The 16869-nt window shown below is 37.2% G+C and overlaps 1 protein-coding gene across 11 annotated transcripts in view; it reads left to right on the top strand.

The window, feature by feature from the left end:
- Window positions 1–16869, top strand: part of KIAA0586 (KIAA0586 ortholog) — a 136606-nt gene that overhangs the window by 45246 nt on the left and 74491 nt on the right. For 10 of the 11 annotated variants that reach the window (XR_011465639.1, XR_011465636.1, XR_011465633.1 and 7 more), the window contains 3 exons: window positions 214–407; window positions 1753–1871; window positions 11422–11621. Coding sequence is in view for 3 of the 11 variants with exons in the window: in XM_070377768.1 (XP_070233869.1) it covers window positions 214–407; window positions 1753–1871; window positions 11422–11621 (513 nt within the window). In the remaining 8 variants the exon portion in view is untranslated. The remainder of the gene's footprint in view (window positions 1–213; window positions 408–1752; window positions 1872–11421; window positions 11622–16869) is intronic. The other variant, XR_011465637.1, reaches the window with a different exon arrangement.

Below are 16869 nucleotides of genomic sequence, written 5' to 3'. Positions count from 1 at the left end.
AAAAGACAAAGTAATTGTATAATTAGAGTTTCTTCAATGTAATTTATATGACAAATGTATGTATTATAGTGATACCACCAAATTAGAAAATGATATTTATTAATTTAGAAGTGTTGGTTAATTCAACTATTTACGTTCCCCACCTATACTTGTCATTCAGTAAGTGTTGAACAGTTACTTGAATATAATAGTTCTTTTTTTAATTATTACCAGGAAGAAGAAAAATGTGATGAAATTTCAGAATACTCTGAACCAATTCTGGAGTTTAGTAGAAGTGTTAAAGCTGTTTCTACAAAATATAATGGCCCTCCATTTCCGCCAGTTGCTTCTACTTCTCAGCCCACTACTGATATTCTGGATAAAGTAATTCACAGAAAAGAAACGTTGGAAAATAGCTTAATTCAGTGGTGAGTTTATAGTGTTGGTGGGCTGAACAGAATTGTAGTAGCAAGTATAGATAGAATGTATTAAGTTTTGGTTGAATATCTTCCTTGTTTCTTTTTGTTTATTAAATTTTTTGTTGGCTGTACTAGTTATTGGACACTATCTGATGTGATGCCGAGGGTTTAACTAACTGTTGGAGGTATTCTGTTCTTGAATATTTGTACATAGGCTGTCTATTATGGCAAAAGAGGCTATTGTTGAGTGACAAAAGAGCATTAAACATGTTCACGTTCTTTGATCCAGTGGTTAATTTCCAGAAATTTATCCTAAGGAAATAATTGGTTCTACCAGTAGGCCATAGAATACTTATCATTTGTATTGTAGTGCTTACTGCAAACAAGGCACTGTTTTATTATGTATGTATTATGTATATAAACTCATGAACTCTATTTTTATACTTACTTTTACCTGTGAGAAGCCTTAAAGAAGTTATGGAATAAACTATACAATTGACTATTAATACAGTTAGCAAGATTGGGTTTAAAAGAGTATTTAATGATATAGAAAGATATTAATAACATACTGGTGCATAAATGAAGGAGGGTACCAGGGATGCAACCATAGTTTAGAGGAGCTCACTCAAAAATGAATGTGCACGGGAAAAATATTGAAAAATAATACCAAATTGTTAATTAACTTTGTTTATTCCTGAATCTGAGATTGTGAGTGAGCTCTTTTTTTTTTTTTTTTAGCTTTTATGTTTTCTCTGATTTTTCTACAATGAACATCTGTTACTTGTATAACAATAATAATAATTAAGAAGCCTGTTAGCATCTCTAAAGAAATGTACAGAAACAATCTCCCACTGTGTTTCCTTTCCTTTTCCTCTCCTACTTTCCCTTCCTAATAATGACCTTGAAAATAAGTTTTTTCCCTTTTTAGGGGAAACTACCTGTGTTGCAGTATATATATTTACTCCTTTGAAGAGAGTGTAGCTGATCTCTTCTAGCTTTGATCTTGTTGGGGTTTTATACATGCTTTCAGAGTAGGGAACCCAACATTTTAGGTGCATGATATGCCAGGTAGTCATTGACCTAACCTTATTTTGAATTTATGAGGTCTTTTAAACTTTTCATTAGACTGATCAGAAAGATTTTAATTTGATAAACTATCTTTAACACAGAGATTTGATGTGTTTTGCTAGGAGATATTTTTTAGTTTTTTCTTCTTTTCCAGGTTCAGCTTTCAGGATGACTACTTTCACATGTAAATTTTTGTGTCTGTGGGTACCAGTTATTTTTAAGGGTGATATTTCTAACCATTTATGTATTTCAACTAAATTTAGGAATCCTTAACTTTTTCCCTCAGGGTAGAACAAGAAATAATGTCAAGAGTGATCTCTGGGTTCCTTCCAATCCAGCAGCAGGCCACAGCTAATGTCAGTGTCTCAGTCAGTGAGGCCAGTGAGCCAGTGACTTCTGACATTGGTAGGTAAAGTGGAATCTTTTAGCTTTTTCTGTTATTAAAAGACAAAACCTTCAGGTCATTGCAAATTTATGTATTCTAGAAATCATGTAGTCCTTAGTTGACAAAAGATAAAAGTCCTTTTCTTTTCAGTATGACCTCTCAGTTCTCTGTAGAGGAAGTTATTTCTCCCTTACGTTCTTATTCCATACTGTAGCATTCAGATTATTCTAGCAGCCTCTGTCCCCTTCCCCCTAAATCTCTCTGTTATTTCCTGTAGCACTTTGTGTATGTGTATCTTTGTTATAGTAACTATCAAATTGTATTATGATTGGTTTGTATATCTGTCTCACTCACTAGGTTTTAAATTACTTATAAATAAGGGGTTTTCTCATTTAGAGCCTAACTTAAAAAAAAATTAATGTATTTATTTTAATTGGAGGCTAATTACTTTACAGTATTATAGTGGCTTTTGCTGTACATTGACATGAATCAGCCATGGGTGTATGTGTGTTCCCCATCCTGAACCCCCCTCCCACCTCCCTCTCCATCCATTCCTAAGGGTCATCCCAGTGTTCCAGCCCTAAGCACCCTGTCTCATGCATTGAACCTGGACTGGCAATCTGTTTCACATATGATAATATACATGTTTCAATGCTATTCTCTCAAATCATCCCACCCTCGATTTCTCCCACAGAGTCCAAAAGTCTGTTTTTTATATCTGTGTCTCTTTTGCTGTCTCGCATATAGGGTCATTGTTACCATCTTTCTAAATTCCATATATATGCATTAGTATACTGTATTGGTGGTTTTCTTTCTGACTTACTTCAGTCTGTATAATAGGCTTCAGTTTCATCCACCTCACTAGAACTGATTCAAATGCATTCTTTTTAATAGCTGAGTAGTGAACTCTGGGAGTTGGTGATGGACAGGGAGGCCTGGCGTGCTGCGATTCATGGGGTCGCAAAGAGTCGGACACGACTGAGCGACTGAACTGAACTAAACTGAATATTCCATTGTGTAAATGTACCACAGATTTCTTCTCCATTTGTCTGCTGATGAACATCTAGGTTGCTTCCATGTCCTGGCTATTGTAAACAGTGCTGCAATGAACATTGGGGTACACGTGTCTCTTTCAATTCTGGTTTCCTCGGTGTGTATGCCCAACAGTGGGATTGCTGGGTCGTATGGCAGTTCTATTTCCACTTTTTTAAGGAATCTCCACACTGTTCTCCATAGTGGCTGTACTAGTTTGCATTCCCACCAACAGTGTAAGAAGGTTCCCTTTTCTCCACACCCTCTCCAGCATTTATTGTTTGTAGACTTTTTGATGGCAGCCACTCTGACCAGCGTGAGATGGTACCTCATAGTGGTTTTGATTTGCATTTCTCTGATAATGAGAGATGTTGAGCATCTTTTCATGTATTTGTTAGCCATCTGTATGTCTTCTTTGGAGAAATGTCTGTTTAGTTCTTTGGCCCCTTTTTTGATTGGGTTGTTTATTTTTCTGGAATAGAGCTGCAGGAGTTTCTTGTATATTTTTGAGATTAATTCTTTGTCAATTGCTTCATTTGCTATTATTTTCTCCCATTCTGAAGGCTGTCTTTTCACCTAGCTTACAGTTTCCTTCGTTGTGCAAAAAGCTTTTAAGTTTAATTAGCTCTGATTTGTTTATTTTTGCTTTTATTTCCATTACTCTGGGAGGTGGTTCATAGAGGATCCTGCTGTGATTTATGTCAGAGAGTGTTTTGCCTATGTTTACCTCTAGGAATTTTATAATTTCTGGTCTTACATTTAGATCTTTAATCCATTTTGTTTATTTTTGTGTATGGTGTTAGAAAATGTTCTAGTTTTATTCTTTTACAAGTGGTTGACCAGTTTCCATAGCACCACTTGTTAAAGAGATTGTATAATCTTGCCTCCTTTGTCAAAGATAAGGTGTCCATAGGTGCATGGATTTATCTCTGGGCTTTCTGTTTTGTTCCATGGATCTATATTTCTGTCTTTGTGCCAGTACCATACTGTCTTGATGACTGTAGCTTTGTAGTATAGTCTGAAGTCAGGCAGGTTGATTCCTGCAGTTTCATTCGTCTTTCTCAAGATTGCTTTGGCTATTCAAGGTTTTTGTATTTCCATACAAATTGTGAAATTATTTGTTCTACTTCTGTGAAAAATACCATTGGTAGCTTGACAGGGATTGCATTGAATCTATAGATTGCTTTGGGTAATATACTCATTTTCACTATAAAGATTGTTCTGATCCATGAACATGGTATATTTCTCCATCTGTTTGTGTCATCTTGATTTCTCTCATCAGTGTTTTATAGTTTTCTGTATATAGGTCTTTTGTTTCTTTAGGTAGATTTATTCCTAAGTATTTTATTCTTTTCGTTGCAATGGTGAATGGAATTGTTTCCTTAATTTCTCTGTTTTCTCATTGTTAGTATATAGGAATGTAAGGGAAATTTGTGTGTTAACTTTATATCCTGCAACTTTACTATATTCATTGATTAGCTCTAGTAATTTTCTGGTGGAGTCTTTAGGGTTTTCTGTGTAGAGGATCATGTCATCTGCAAACAGAGTTTTACTTCTTCTTTTCCAATCTGAATTCCTTTTATTTCTTTTCCTGCTTTGATTGCTGTGGCTAAAACTTCCAAAGCTATGTTGAATAGTAGTGGTGTGAGTGGGCATCCTTATCTTGTTCCTGACTTTAAGGGAAATGCTTTCAATATTTCATCATTGAGGATAATGTTTGCTGTGGGTTTGTCATATATGGCTTTTATTATGTTGAGGTATGTTCCTTCTCTGTCAGCTTTCTGGAGGGTTTTTATCATAAGTGGATGTTGAATTTTGTCAAAGGCCTTCTCTGCATCTATTGAGATAATCATATGTTTTTATCTTTCAATTTGTTAATGTGGTGTATCACATTGATTGATTTGTGAATATTGAAGAATCCTTGCATCCCTGGGATAAAGCCCACTTGGTCATGATGTATGATCTTTTTAATATGTTGTTGGATTCTGTTTGCTAGAATGTTGTTAAGGATTTTTATATCTGTGTTCATCAATGATCTTGGCCTGTAGTTTTCTTTTTTTGTGGCATCTTTGTCTGGTTTTGGTATTAGGGTGATGGTGGCCTCATAGAATGAGTTTGGAAGTTTACCTTCCTCTGCAATTTTCTGGAAGAGTTTGAGTAGGATAGATGTTAGCTCTTCTCTAAATTTTTGGTAGAATTCAGCTGTGTAGCCGTCTGGTCCTGGGCTTTTGTTTGCTGGAAGATTTCTGATTACAGTTTCGATTTCCATGTTTATGATGGGTCTGTTAAGATATTCTATTTCTTCCTGGTTCAGTTTTGGAAAGTTATACTCTTCTAAGAATTTGCCCATTTCTTCCAAGTTGTCCATTTTGTTGACATATAGTTGCTGATAGTAGTCTCTTATGATTCTTTGTATTTCTGTGTTTGTTGTGATTTCTCCATTTTCATTTCTAATTTTGTTGATTTGCTTCTTCTTTTTTTTTTTTTTTGATGAGACTGGCTAATGGTTTGTCTATTTTATTTACCTTCTCAAAGAACTAGCTTTTAGCTTTGTTGATTTTTGCTGTGGTCTCCTTTGTTTCTTTTTCATTTATTTCTGCCCTAATTTTTATGATTTCTTTCCTTCTACTAACCCTGGGCTTCTTCATTTCTTCTTTTTCTAGTTGCTTTAAGTATAAAGTTAGGTTATTTATTTGATTTTTCTCTTGTTTCTTAGGGTAAGCTTGTATTGCTATGAACCTTCCCCTTAGCACTGTTTTTACTGAATCCCATAGATTTTGGATTGTTGTGTTTTCATTTGTTTCTGTGCATATTTTGATTTTTTAAAATTTCTTCTGTGATTTGGTAGTTATTCAGAAGCATGTTGTTTAGCCTCCATATGTTTGTATTTTTAATAGTTTTTTTCCTGTAGTTGACATCTGATCTTTTCACATTGTGATCAGAAAAGATACTTGAAATAATTTCAATTTTTTTGAATTTACCAAGGCTAGATTTATGGCCCAGGATGTGATCTATCCTGGAGAAGGTTCTGTGTGCACTTGAGAAAAAGGTGAAATTCATTGTTTTGGGGTGAAATGTCCTATAGATTTCAATTAGGTCTAACTGGTCCATTGTATCATTTAAAGTTTGTGTTTCCTTGCTAATTTTCTGTTTAGTTGATCTATCCATAGGTGTGAGTGGGATATTAAAGTCTCCCACTATTATTGTGTTACTGTTAATTTCCCCTTTCATACTTATTAGCATTTGCCTTACATATTGTGGTGCTCCTATGTTGAGTGCATATATATTTATAATTGTTATATCATCTTGGATTGATTCTTTGATCATTATGTAATGTCCTTCTTTTTCTCTTTTCACGGCCTTTATTTCAAAGTCTATTTTATCTGATATGAGTATTGCTACTCCTGCTTTCTTTTGGTCTCCGTTTGCGTGAAATATCTTTTTCCAGCCCTTCACTATCAGTCTGTATGTGTCCCTTGTTTTGAGGTAGGTCACTTGTAGACAGCATATAGAGGGGTCTTGTTTTTGCATCCATTCAGCCAGTCTTTGTCTTTTGGTTGGGGCATTCAACCCATTTACATTTAAGGTAGTTATTGATAAGTATGATCCCATTAGGAGAAGGCAATGGCAACCCACTCCGGTGTTCTTGCCTGGAGAATCCCAGGGACAAGGGAGCCTGGCAGGTTGCCGTCTATGGGGTCACACAGAGTCGGACATGACTAAAGTGACTTAGCAGCAGCAGCAGCAGCAGCAGCAGCATGATCCCGTTGCCATTTACTTTTTGGGGGGGATTCTAGTTTATAAACCTTTTCTGTGTTTCCTGTATAGAGAAGATCCTTTAGCATTTGTTGAAGAACTGGTTTGGTGGTGCTGAATTCTCTGAGCCTTTGCTTGTCTGTAAAGCTTTTAATTTCTCCTTCATATTTGAATGAGATCCTTTCTGGGTACAGTAATCTGGGTTGTAGGTTTTTCTCTTTCATCACTTTAAGTATGTCCTGCCATTCCCTTCTGGCCAGAAGAGTTTCTATTGAAAGATCAGCTGTAATCCTTATGGGAATCCCCTTGTGTGTTATTTTTTGTTTTTGCTTTGCTGCTTTTAATATTTGTTCTTTGTGTTTGATCTTCATTAATTTGATTAATATGTGTCTTGGGGTGTTTCGCCTTGGGTTTATACTGTTTGGGACTCTCTGGGTTTCGTGGACTTGGGTGGCTATTTCCTTCCCCATTTTAGGGAAGTTTTCAACTATTATCTCCTCAAGTATTTTCTCATGGCCTTTCTTTTTGTCTTCTTCTGGGGCTCCTATGATTTGAATGTTGGGGTGTTTAATATTGTCCCAGAGGTCTCTGAGGTTGTCCTCATTTCTTTTAATTCGTTTTTCTTTTTTCCTCTCTGATCCATGTATTTCTACCATTCTATCTTCTGCCTCACTTATCCTATTTTGCCTCAGTTATTTTACTGTTGGTTCCCTCCAGAATATTTTTGTTCTCAGTTATTGCATTATTCATTATTGAGTGACTCTTTTTTATTTCTTCTAGGTCCTTGTTAAACCTTTCTTGCGTCTTTTCAATCCTTGTCTCCAGACTATTTTTCTGTAACTCCATTTTATTTTAAAGATTTTGGATCATTTTTACTATCATTATTCTGAATTCTTTTTCAGGTAGACTCTCTATCTCCTCCTCTTTGGTTTGGTTTGGTGGGCATTTATCATGTTCCTTTACCTGCTGAATATTTCTCTGCCTTTTCATCTTGATTAGATTGGCCTTTCTGTATGCTGGAAGTTTGTGGTTCCTCTTTTTTATGGAGGTTCCTCCCTGTGGGTTTGGTTGGACAAGTGGCTTGTCAAGGTTTCCTGGTTAGGGAAGCTTGCATTGGTGTTCTGGTGGGTGGAGCTGGATCTCTTCTCTGTGGAGTGCAAGGAAGTGTCCAGTAGTGAGTTTTAAGGTGTCTATGGGTTTGGTGTGACTTTTGGCCGCCTATATTTCAATGCTCAGGCTTATGTTCCTGCATTGTTGGAGAATTAGCTTGGTATGTCTTGCTCTGAAACTTGTTGGCTCTTGGGTGGAGGTTGGTTTCAGTGTAGGTATGGAGGCTTTTGGATGAGCTCTTGTCAATTAATGTTCCCTAGAGTCAGGAGTTTTCTGGTGTTCTCAAGTTTTGGATTTAAGCCTCTTGCCTCTGGCTTTCAGTCTTATTCTTATAGTAGCCTCAAGGCTTCTCCAACCATACAACATGGATGATAAACCATCTAGGTTAGTGGTAAAAAGATTCTCCACAGTGAGGGACACCCAGAGAGGTTCACAGAGTTACATGGAGAAGAGAAGAGGGAGGAGGGAGATAGAGGTGACCAGAAGGAGAAGAGGGGGAATCAAAAGGGGAGAGAGGAATGTAGCTAGTAATCAATTCCCTATGTGCTCTCCACGGTCTGGAACAGTCAGAGAAGTTCACAGAGTAACATAGAGAAGGGAAGAGGGAGGAAGGAGATAGAGGTGACCAAGAGGAGAAGAGGGGGAGTCAAAAGGAAAGAGACAGATCTAGCCAGTAATCAGTTCCCTTAGAGCCTAACTCTTGACTGACACCTAGTGATAAAGTCATTTTGTCGTGTTAGAAGAAACTTTTTTATTTTATTTTATTTTTAAACTTTACATAATTGTATTAGTTTTGCCAAATATCAAAATGAATCCATCACAGGTATACATGTGCTCCCCATCCTGAACCCTCCTCCCTCCTCCCTCCCCATACCATCCCTCTGGGTCGTCCCAGTGCACTAGCCCCAAGCATCGAGTATCGTGCATTGAACCTAGAAGAAACTTTTTTGAAAGAAGACATCTAGGAATACAAATCCGAAAGAAAACAAAAACCAATTCATCCAAATAATTGCTCCAAGAATATTTCAAAATCTGTTGAAAAAGCAACAGATGGAAAATGTCAGTCAAAATGAAACTGAAATAAAAAAGAACTAGAAGCTAAAGAGAAGGCAAAGCACCATGAAATATGCCTTGGAGAAACAGGCAGTTGGACTCCCATAGCTTTTGGTCAAGATTCTAGTTGTGGAGATGGTATTCAGCAATCCCAAGACAAGGAGACCAGTCCAGGAAAGCAAACAAGTATCTCCAAAGATTCATCCAGTTTATAAGGAATATTATCCAAACTGCCAGATACTTTTTCCTCATTGCTAGGTCAGAATGTCCTGATGGCATATTTTGGAGTGTTTGCATTCTCCAGCAGTCTCTCCTGCTAGCACAAAGCAGGGCTAGTAACAGTCCTCTTCGCAGTCCATTACATGGGTCAGGTGGTGGTTTCAGTGAACTAATTCAGGCTTTGTTGCCGTAAGGACAGATGGTCTAATATAGAGGGTGTTTAGATTCTGTTCTGTTTTCTTTAAAAGCATGTATGTTCTCCTTTGTTTTCCTATGCTTGAGTAGGGCTTTTAGGTTTTATAACAGAGGTATTCTGATTTTTTATCATGTTGAAACATGGAATTATGGGAACTAAAAAGAGAGACATATTGACATATATTTTTGAATTTGGGTTTGGGATTATGGTGGTCTTTGCTGTGGTAGCTCCAGAGTAAATTGTTATTACTTACCTCTCAACAAGTGATCCCAAGATATCTGTACCTACCTTTTAGGGAATTCTGAGTAATGCTGCCATCAGTTCAGTTCAGTTCAGTTGCTCAGTCGTGTCCGACTCTTTGCGACCCCATGAATCGCAGCACACCAGGCCTCCCTGTCCATCACCAACTCCCGGAGTTCACCCAGACTCATGTCCATCGAGTCAGTGATGCCATCCAGCCATCTCATCCTCTCTCGTCCCCTTTTCCTCATGCCACCAATCCCTCCCAGTATCAGAGTCTTTTCCAATGAGTCAACTCTTTGCATGAGGTAGCCAAAGTACTGGAGTTTCAGCTTTAGCATCATTCCTTCCAAAGAAATCCCAGGGCTGATCTCCTTCAGAATGGACTGGTTGGATCTGCTTGCAGTCCAAGGGACTCTCAAGAATCTTCTCCAACACCACAGTTCAAAAGCATCAATTCTTCGGCGCTCAGCCTTCTTCACAGTCCAACTCTCACATCCATACATGACCACAGGAAAAACCATAGCCTTGACTAGATGAACCTTTGTTGGCAAAGTAATGTCTCTGCTTTTGAATATGCTATCTAGGTTGGTCATAACTTTCCTTCCAAGGAGTAAGTGTCTTTTAATTTCATGGCTGCAGTCACCATCTGCAGTGATTTTGGAGCCCCCAAAAATAAAGTCTGATAGTGTTTCCACTGTTTCCCCATCTATTTCCCATGAAATGATGGGACCGGATGCCATAATCTTCGTCTTCTGAATGTTGAGCTTTAGGCCAACTTTTTCACTCTCCTCTTTCACTTTCATCAAGAGGCTTTTGAGTTCCTCTTCACTTTCTGCCATAAGAATGGTGTCATCTGCATATCTGAGGTTATTGATATTTCTCCTGGCAATCTTGATTCCAGCTTGTGCTTCCTCCAGCCCAGCGTTTCTCATGATGTACTCTGCATATAAGTTAAATAAGCAGAGTGACAATATACAGCCTTGACGTACTCCTTTTCCTATTTGGAACCAGTCTGTTGTTCCATGTCCAGTTCTAACTGTTGCTTCCTGACTTGCATACACATTTCTCAGGATGCAGGTCAGGTGGTTTGGTATTCCCATCTCTTTCAGAATTTTCCACAGTTTATTGTGATCCACACAGTCAAAGGCTTTGGCATAGTCAATAAAGCAGAAATAGATGTTTTCTGGAACTCTCTTGCTTTTTCCATGATCCAGCGAATGCTGCCATAGTTGTACTAATTAAGGAGTAGTACTCTTTGAGAGGTCATATTTCCATCAAGTTGTATTGATCACTGTTTACATGTTTTCCACACAGAGCTTTAGCGATATAGTCACTTTAAGCCTAATAAAGTCTCTTTAGGACGTTTTACTGACATCCTATATTCATACAAGTGAAAATTACAACCCATTTGGAAAATTAATATACCTATGGAGCTGCTGACATCAAGCCCCTAAACTATGTTAAAAGTTTGAGGAGGATTATCTGTAGTGTTAGTAATGGATATATCTGAAACTAGAGAAAGAAGTAAGGTTTGTCTTCATTTTTATGAAGAAGCTGCCATTTTTCTAAATATCTCCCTATCGCCCTTGTGTTTTGTCAGGATCCATCACAGGGTTTTCCTGATCCCCTTCTCTTGGAAATATAGATTTTTTTTCAGATGAAAACCTTTAAAGTGGCTGCAAATCCTTTTTAATCACTAAATTTTGTAGTGGTAGGGAAGAGGCCATATAAGTAAGTTTTCATTCAATGTTTTCTTCCCCTGTTTAGTTTCTCTAGAGACAATGTTCATTATGTGTTTCCATCTTATTGTCTTGCATAATAAGTAGATTTTGTATTTTCATTTAATTCCTCGTTACACCATCTCATACACATATGTTCACATCTCTAAAATTATAAGAATTAAGACTTAGAATGCAAGCATGTTTTTTTCACACTTATTCTAAAGTTCTGTCATTTTTTAGTGGAAGGAACAAGCAGTGGTGCACTCCAGCTTTTTGTCGATGCTGGGGTTCCTGTGAATTCAGACATGATCAGGCATATTGTAAATGAAGCTCTTGCTGAGACCATTGCTGTCATGCTAGGTGACAGAGAAGCAAAGAAGCCAGATCCTGTTGTTACAGGTGTTTCTGGGGATGTTTCAACAAGTGAAACACACTTGCCGGTAGGTATGACTCTTTTTCATGACTTGAAGTCCTGGGCAATTTTTAATACCTTTGTTAAAGAACAGTAAAACGGACAGATTTTAAATTGGGTCAAAAGATCATAGTTTGTGGTGGAGATTGATTTATTGTAGCTATGATTACAATAAAAATTACCCTTGTATTTTATTTTAAAAACTCTAAAATCTTAGAAAGTATAATACAGTGAACACCTGTGTATGCTTTATCTACATTTACCAATTGACAACATTCTGACACCTTTTCTTTGTCTTTGTATGTTGTGCATCATATATTCTGTTTTTTTGGCTGCATTGGGTCTTCACTGCAACACATGCACTTCTCTTGTTGTGGAGCATGGGCTCTAGAGCCCATGGACTCAGCAGTTGCAATGTGCTGGCTCTCGAGTTGTGGTGCACAGGCTTATTTCCCCACAGCATGTGGGATCTTAGGTCCTCAACCAAGTATTGAACGTTCATCCCCTTGGAAGGTGAATTCTTAACCACTGGACCACCAAGGATGTCCCTATATATTCTTTAAAAGTCATTTGACAGTTGTAGATATCATGATACTTTACTTCTAAAAGCATCAGCAGTATGTCCTAAGAATAAGATTCTTTATTACATATCCAAAATACCATTATTATGCCCCCCCAGTTTAACACGAATGTGTTAATACTATATAATATAGAGTCCATATTTGAATTCCTTCAGTTGTTCCAAAAGTATCCTTATAGCTTTTTTCTTTTTAAGTTCAAGATATAGCTAACAATCACATGCATTGCTTTTGGTTCTTACATAAACTGATATTTTTAATCTTTAAAAGAAAATATATTTTAAGCATTTCTGTTGTTGTTTAATCAAACTTTCTATGTTAAATAGAGTTTCTAATCTATTATAGTAAGATGGAATTATACAAAACCACTCCTGGTGGGCAGGGAGGAGAGGAAGTATCCAGGTAGGAAAGTGGGAGGTGCAAACTATTGGGTTTAAGATAGGCTCAAGAATGCATTGTTCATTACCATATGTAAAATGGGTAGCCAGTGGGAATTTGCTGTATGACCAAGGCACTCAAAGCTGGTGCTTTGTGACAACCTACAGGGGTGGGACAGGGAAGGAGAGGGGAGAGAGGTTCAAGAGGGAGGGGACATATGTATACCTATGGCCAACTCATATTAGTGTATGGCAGAAACCATCACAATATTGTAAAATAATCCTTTAATTAAAAATTTAAAAAATTAATAAGAGGATGTATTGTACAATACAGGGAATATAGCCAGTATTTTGTAGTAACTGTAAATGGACTGCAACCTTTAAGAATTGTATAAAATTTTTTTTTAAACCAAAAAAAAGAAATTATGCAAAACCAGAATGTACTCTGTATTACCAACTCTTTAAAACTTCATAGTCAATTCTGATCCTGTAGATAATATAGACATCATTTTATATTGGTGAAACATTTAAACTGACTCATTTAAAGTATAAACATAAAGTTACATATTGGAGTTTTATGGAAATCCATGTCAGGTAATTGGTATAGTGTTATTAGTTTGCCAGAGATTTGATACATAGTTTTGTTCCATGCTTTATTTATTAACTCATCAGTAATGTATGTAGTACAGATGTTGCCAGGGTTATGATTCTGCCTATACTAATTAATTTTGTCTTCTGTCCATATATTGCATATATTTTTATGAGGGTAATTTAATGAAAAAACATAGAAAAATCAGTATAAATCAGAAATATATGTAATTGTTAAGAGCATGAACTTTGGAGCTGGGAAGATCTGAATTTGAACCCTCAGTTCTGTTACTTTAGTTTTGATATCTACTTTATACTAGAGATAAAATTTTAGAGTTTAAATAATGACAGCTTTACCAAAATCTGCTTTAAGAATATTAAAGTGGCCAAGTTCTCTTCTCCCATTGGCATATTGTTCCTTATCTTAAAAATTGTCATGACTTCTTTTGCCTTTTAATCTTTTATAAATATTTTAAATTAGTTTTCAAATACTATAAAATATTTTGCTGGGATTTGTGTGAGAATTAATTCAGCTTTGGTTGGTTTAATTTGGGAAGAATTGACATCTTTATGATACGGTATCTTATTGAGCCATAATACAAGATTTTGTGGAAGATTCAATGAAATGATGTATGAAAGAACTAACCTAGTTAAATACTCAATAACTAATTGTTTATCATTATTATCATTATTACCCATTACCAAGACTAGTAGAATATCTTTAAGTTTCTCATGATGATGAGTCAGTAGCGTTATATTTGAAAACAGCACTCTTATGCTATTGGCTTATGCAGTTAAGAAGAATAAAACATATGGTGTATTTCTTTCACTTAAAAAACAAAGCTAAGAATATGCAAAATGTTAAGCAATGCTATGGATTTTTTTTCTTTTTTCTGCATCATGTGACTTATGGGGTCTTAGTTCCTCAATCAGAAATCAAATCCGGGCCCCAGCGGTAAAAGCACCAAGTTCTAACCACTGGATAGCCAGGGAATTCCCAATGTGATAGAATTATTAATATGATTCATGATTTTTAAATTATATATCAATTTGCAACTCAAAATACACAATGAAGACCAATCACCCCGCTATAAAAGTATGTTTTAGAAAGGGAAAAGACAAATAGAAAAATACAGAAAAGACATGTCTAGACAGTTCACAAAACAAAACGAAATACAAAGCAAAAGGGTGGTTAGTCTCACTGATAGTAAAAAAAAAAAAAAAAAATCATAAATCATTGAAATTTCATTTTTACATATCATATTGGAAAAACTCGAAGTCTGATTAATGCCATTGTTCAGCAAACCTTTGGGAAGCATAAATTCTCATACCTTCTGGTGTTAGTGTAAAATGACACTCGTTAAAAGGAAATTTGGCAATATGTATTCAAATTAAGAATTCTGTTAGCCCATTAATCAAACAGTCCCACCTCTGAGAATTTATTCCGTATGTCAGTCAGTCAGTCAGTCAGTTCAGTCGCTCAGTTGTGTCCGACTCATATGCTTCCCCAGAATTCTCCACCCGACTCTGAAAAACATACAAGGCTTTCTGTATTCTGGTTTTTAAATCTCGTGACATAGTTCAGTTCAGCTACTCAGTTGTGTCCAACTCTTTGCAACCCCATGAATCACAGCACGCCAGGCCTCCCTGTCCATCACCAACTCCCGGAGTTCACTCAAACTATTGTGCATCGAGTCGGTGATGCCATCCAGCCATCTCATCCTCTGTCATCCCTTCCTCCTCCTGCCCCCAATCCCTCCCAGCATCAGGGTCTTTCCAGTGAGTCAACTCTTCTCATGAGGTGGCCAAAGTATTGGAGTTTCAGCCTTAGCATCAGTCCTTCCAATGAACACCCAGGACTGATTTCCGTTAGGATGGATTGGTTGGATCTCCTTGCAGTCCAAGGGACTCTCAAGAATCTTCTCCAACACCACAGTTCAAAAGCATCAATTCTTCGGTGCTCAGCTTTCTTCACAGTCCAACTCTCACATCCATACATGACCACAGGAAAAACCATAGCCTAGACTAGACGGACCTTTGTTGGCAAAGTAATGTCTCTGCTTTTGAATATGTTATCTAGGTTGGTCATAACTTTCCTTATAAGGAAAGTTTCCTTACAACTTTGCTTACAAGGAGTAAGCATCTTTTAATTTCATGGCTGCAGTCACCATCTGCAGTGATTTTGGAGCCCCCAAAAATAAAGTCTGACACTGTTTCCACTCTTACCCCATCTATTTCCCATGAAGTGATGGGACCGAATGCCATGATCTTCGTTTTCTGAATGTTGAGCTTTAAGCCAACTTTTTCACTCTCCTCTTTCACTTTCATCAAGAGGCTTTTTGGTTCCTCTTCACTTTCTGCCATAAAGGTGGTGTCATCTGCATATCTGAGGTTATTGATATTTCTCCCAGGCAATCTTGATTCCAGCTTGTGCTTCTTCCAGCCCAGCGTCTCTCATGCTGTACTCTGCATATAAGTTAAATAAGCACGGTGACAATATACAGCCTTGACGTACTCCTTTTCCTATTTGGAACCAGTCTGTTGTTCCATGTCCAGTTCTAACTGTTGCTTCCTGATGTGCATATAGGTTTTTCTCAAGAGGCAGGTCAGGTGGTCTGGTACTCCCATCTCTTTCAAAATTTTCCACAGTTTATTGTGATCCACACAGTCAAAGGCTTTGGCATAGTCAATAAAACAGAAATAGATGTTTATCTGGAACTCTCTTGTTTTTCTGATGATCCATCGGTTGTTGGCAATTTGATCTCTGGTTCCTCTGCCTTTTCTAAAACCAGCTTGAACATCAGGAAGTTCACGGTTCACATATTGCTGAAGCCTGGCTTGGAGAATTTTGAGCATTACTTTACTAGCATGTGAGCTGAGTGCAATTGTGTGGTAGTTTGAACATTCTTTGGCATTGCCTTTCTTTGGGATTGGAATGAAAACTGACCTTTTCCAGTCCTGTGGCCACGGCTGAGTTTTCCAAATTTGCTGGTGTATTGAGTGCAGCACTTTTACAGCATCATCTTTCAGGATTTGAAATAGCTCAACTGGTATTCCATCACCTCCACTAGCTTTGTTGGTAGTGATGCTTTCTAAGGCCCACTTGACTTCACATTCCAGATTGTCTGGCTCTAGGTGAGTGATCACACCATCGTGATTATCTTGGTTGTGAAGATCTTTTTTGTACAGTTCTCCTGTGTATTCTTGCCACCTCTTCTTAATATCTTCTGCTTCTGTTAGGTCCATACCATTTCTGTCCTTTATCGAGCCCATCTTTGCATGAAATGTTCCCTTGGTATCTGTTATTTTCTTGAAGAGATCACTAGTCTTTGCCATTCTATTGTTTTCCTCTATTTCTTTGCATTGATCTCTGAGGAAGGCTTTCTTATCTCTCCTTGCTATCCAAAAAAAATACCCAGTTGTGGATGTGATTGGTGATAGAAGCAAGGTCCAATGCTGTTAAGAGCAATACTGCGTAGGAATCTGGACTGTGAGGTCCATGAATCTAGGCAAATTGGAAGTGGTCAAACAGGAGATGGCAAGAGTGAACATCGACATTCTAGGAATCAGCGAACTAAAATGGACTGGAATGGGTGAATTTAACTCAGATGATCATTATATCTACTACTGTGGGCAGGAATCCTTTAGAAGAAATGGAGTAGCCATCATGGTCAACAAGAGAGTCCGAAATGCAGTACTGTGATGCAATCTCAAAAACAGCAGTATGATCTCT

Source organism: Bos mutus, chromosome 10, assembly GCF_027580195.1.
Source record: "Bos mutus isolate GX-2022 chromosome 10, NWIPB_WYAK_1.1, whole genome shotgun sequence".
Classification (NCBI taxonomy): Eukaryota; Metazoa; Chordata; class Mammalia; order Artiodactyla; family Bovidae; genus Bos; species Bos mutus.
The sequence above is the reverse complement of the archived record's forward strand: the minus strand, read 5'-3'. Positions and strand labels throughout refer to the sequence as shown.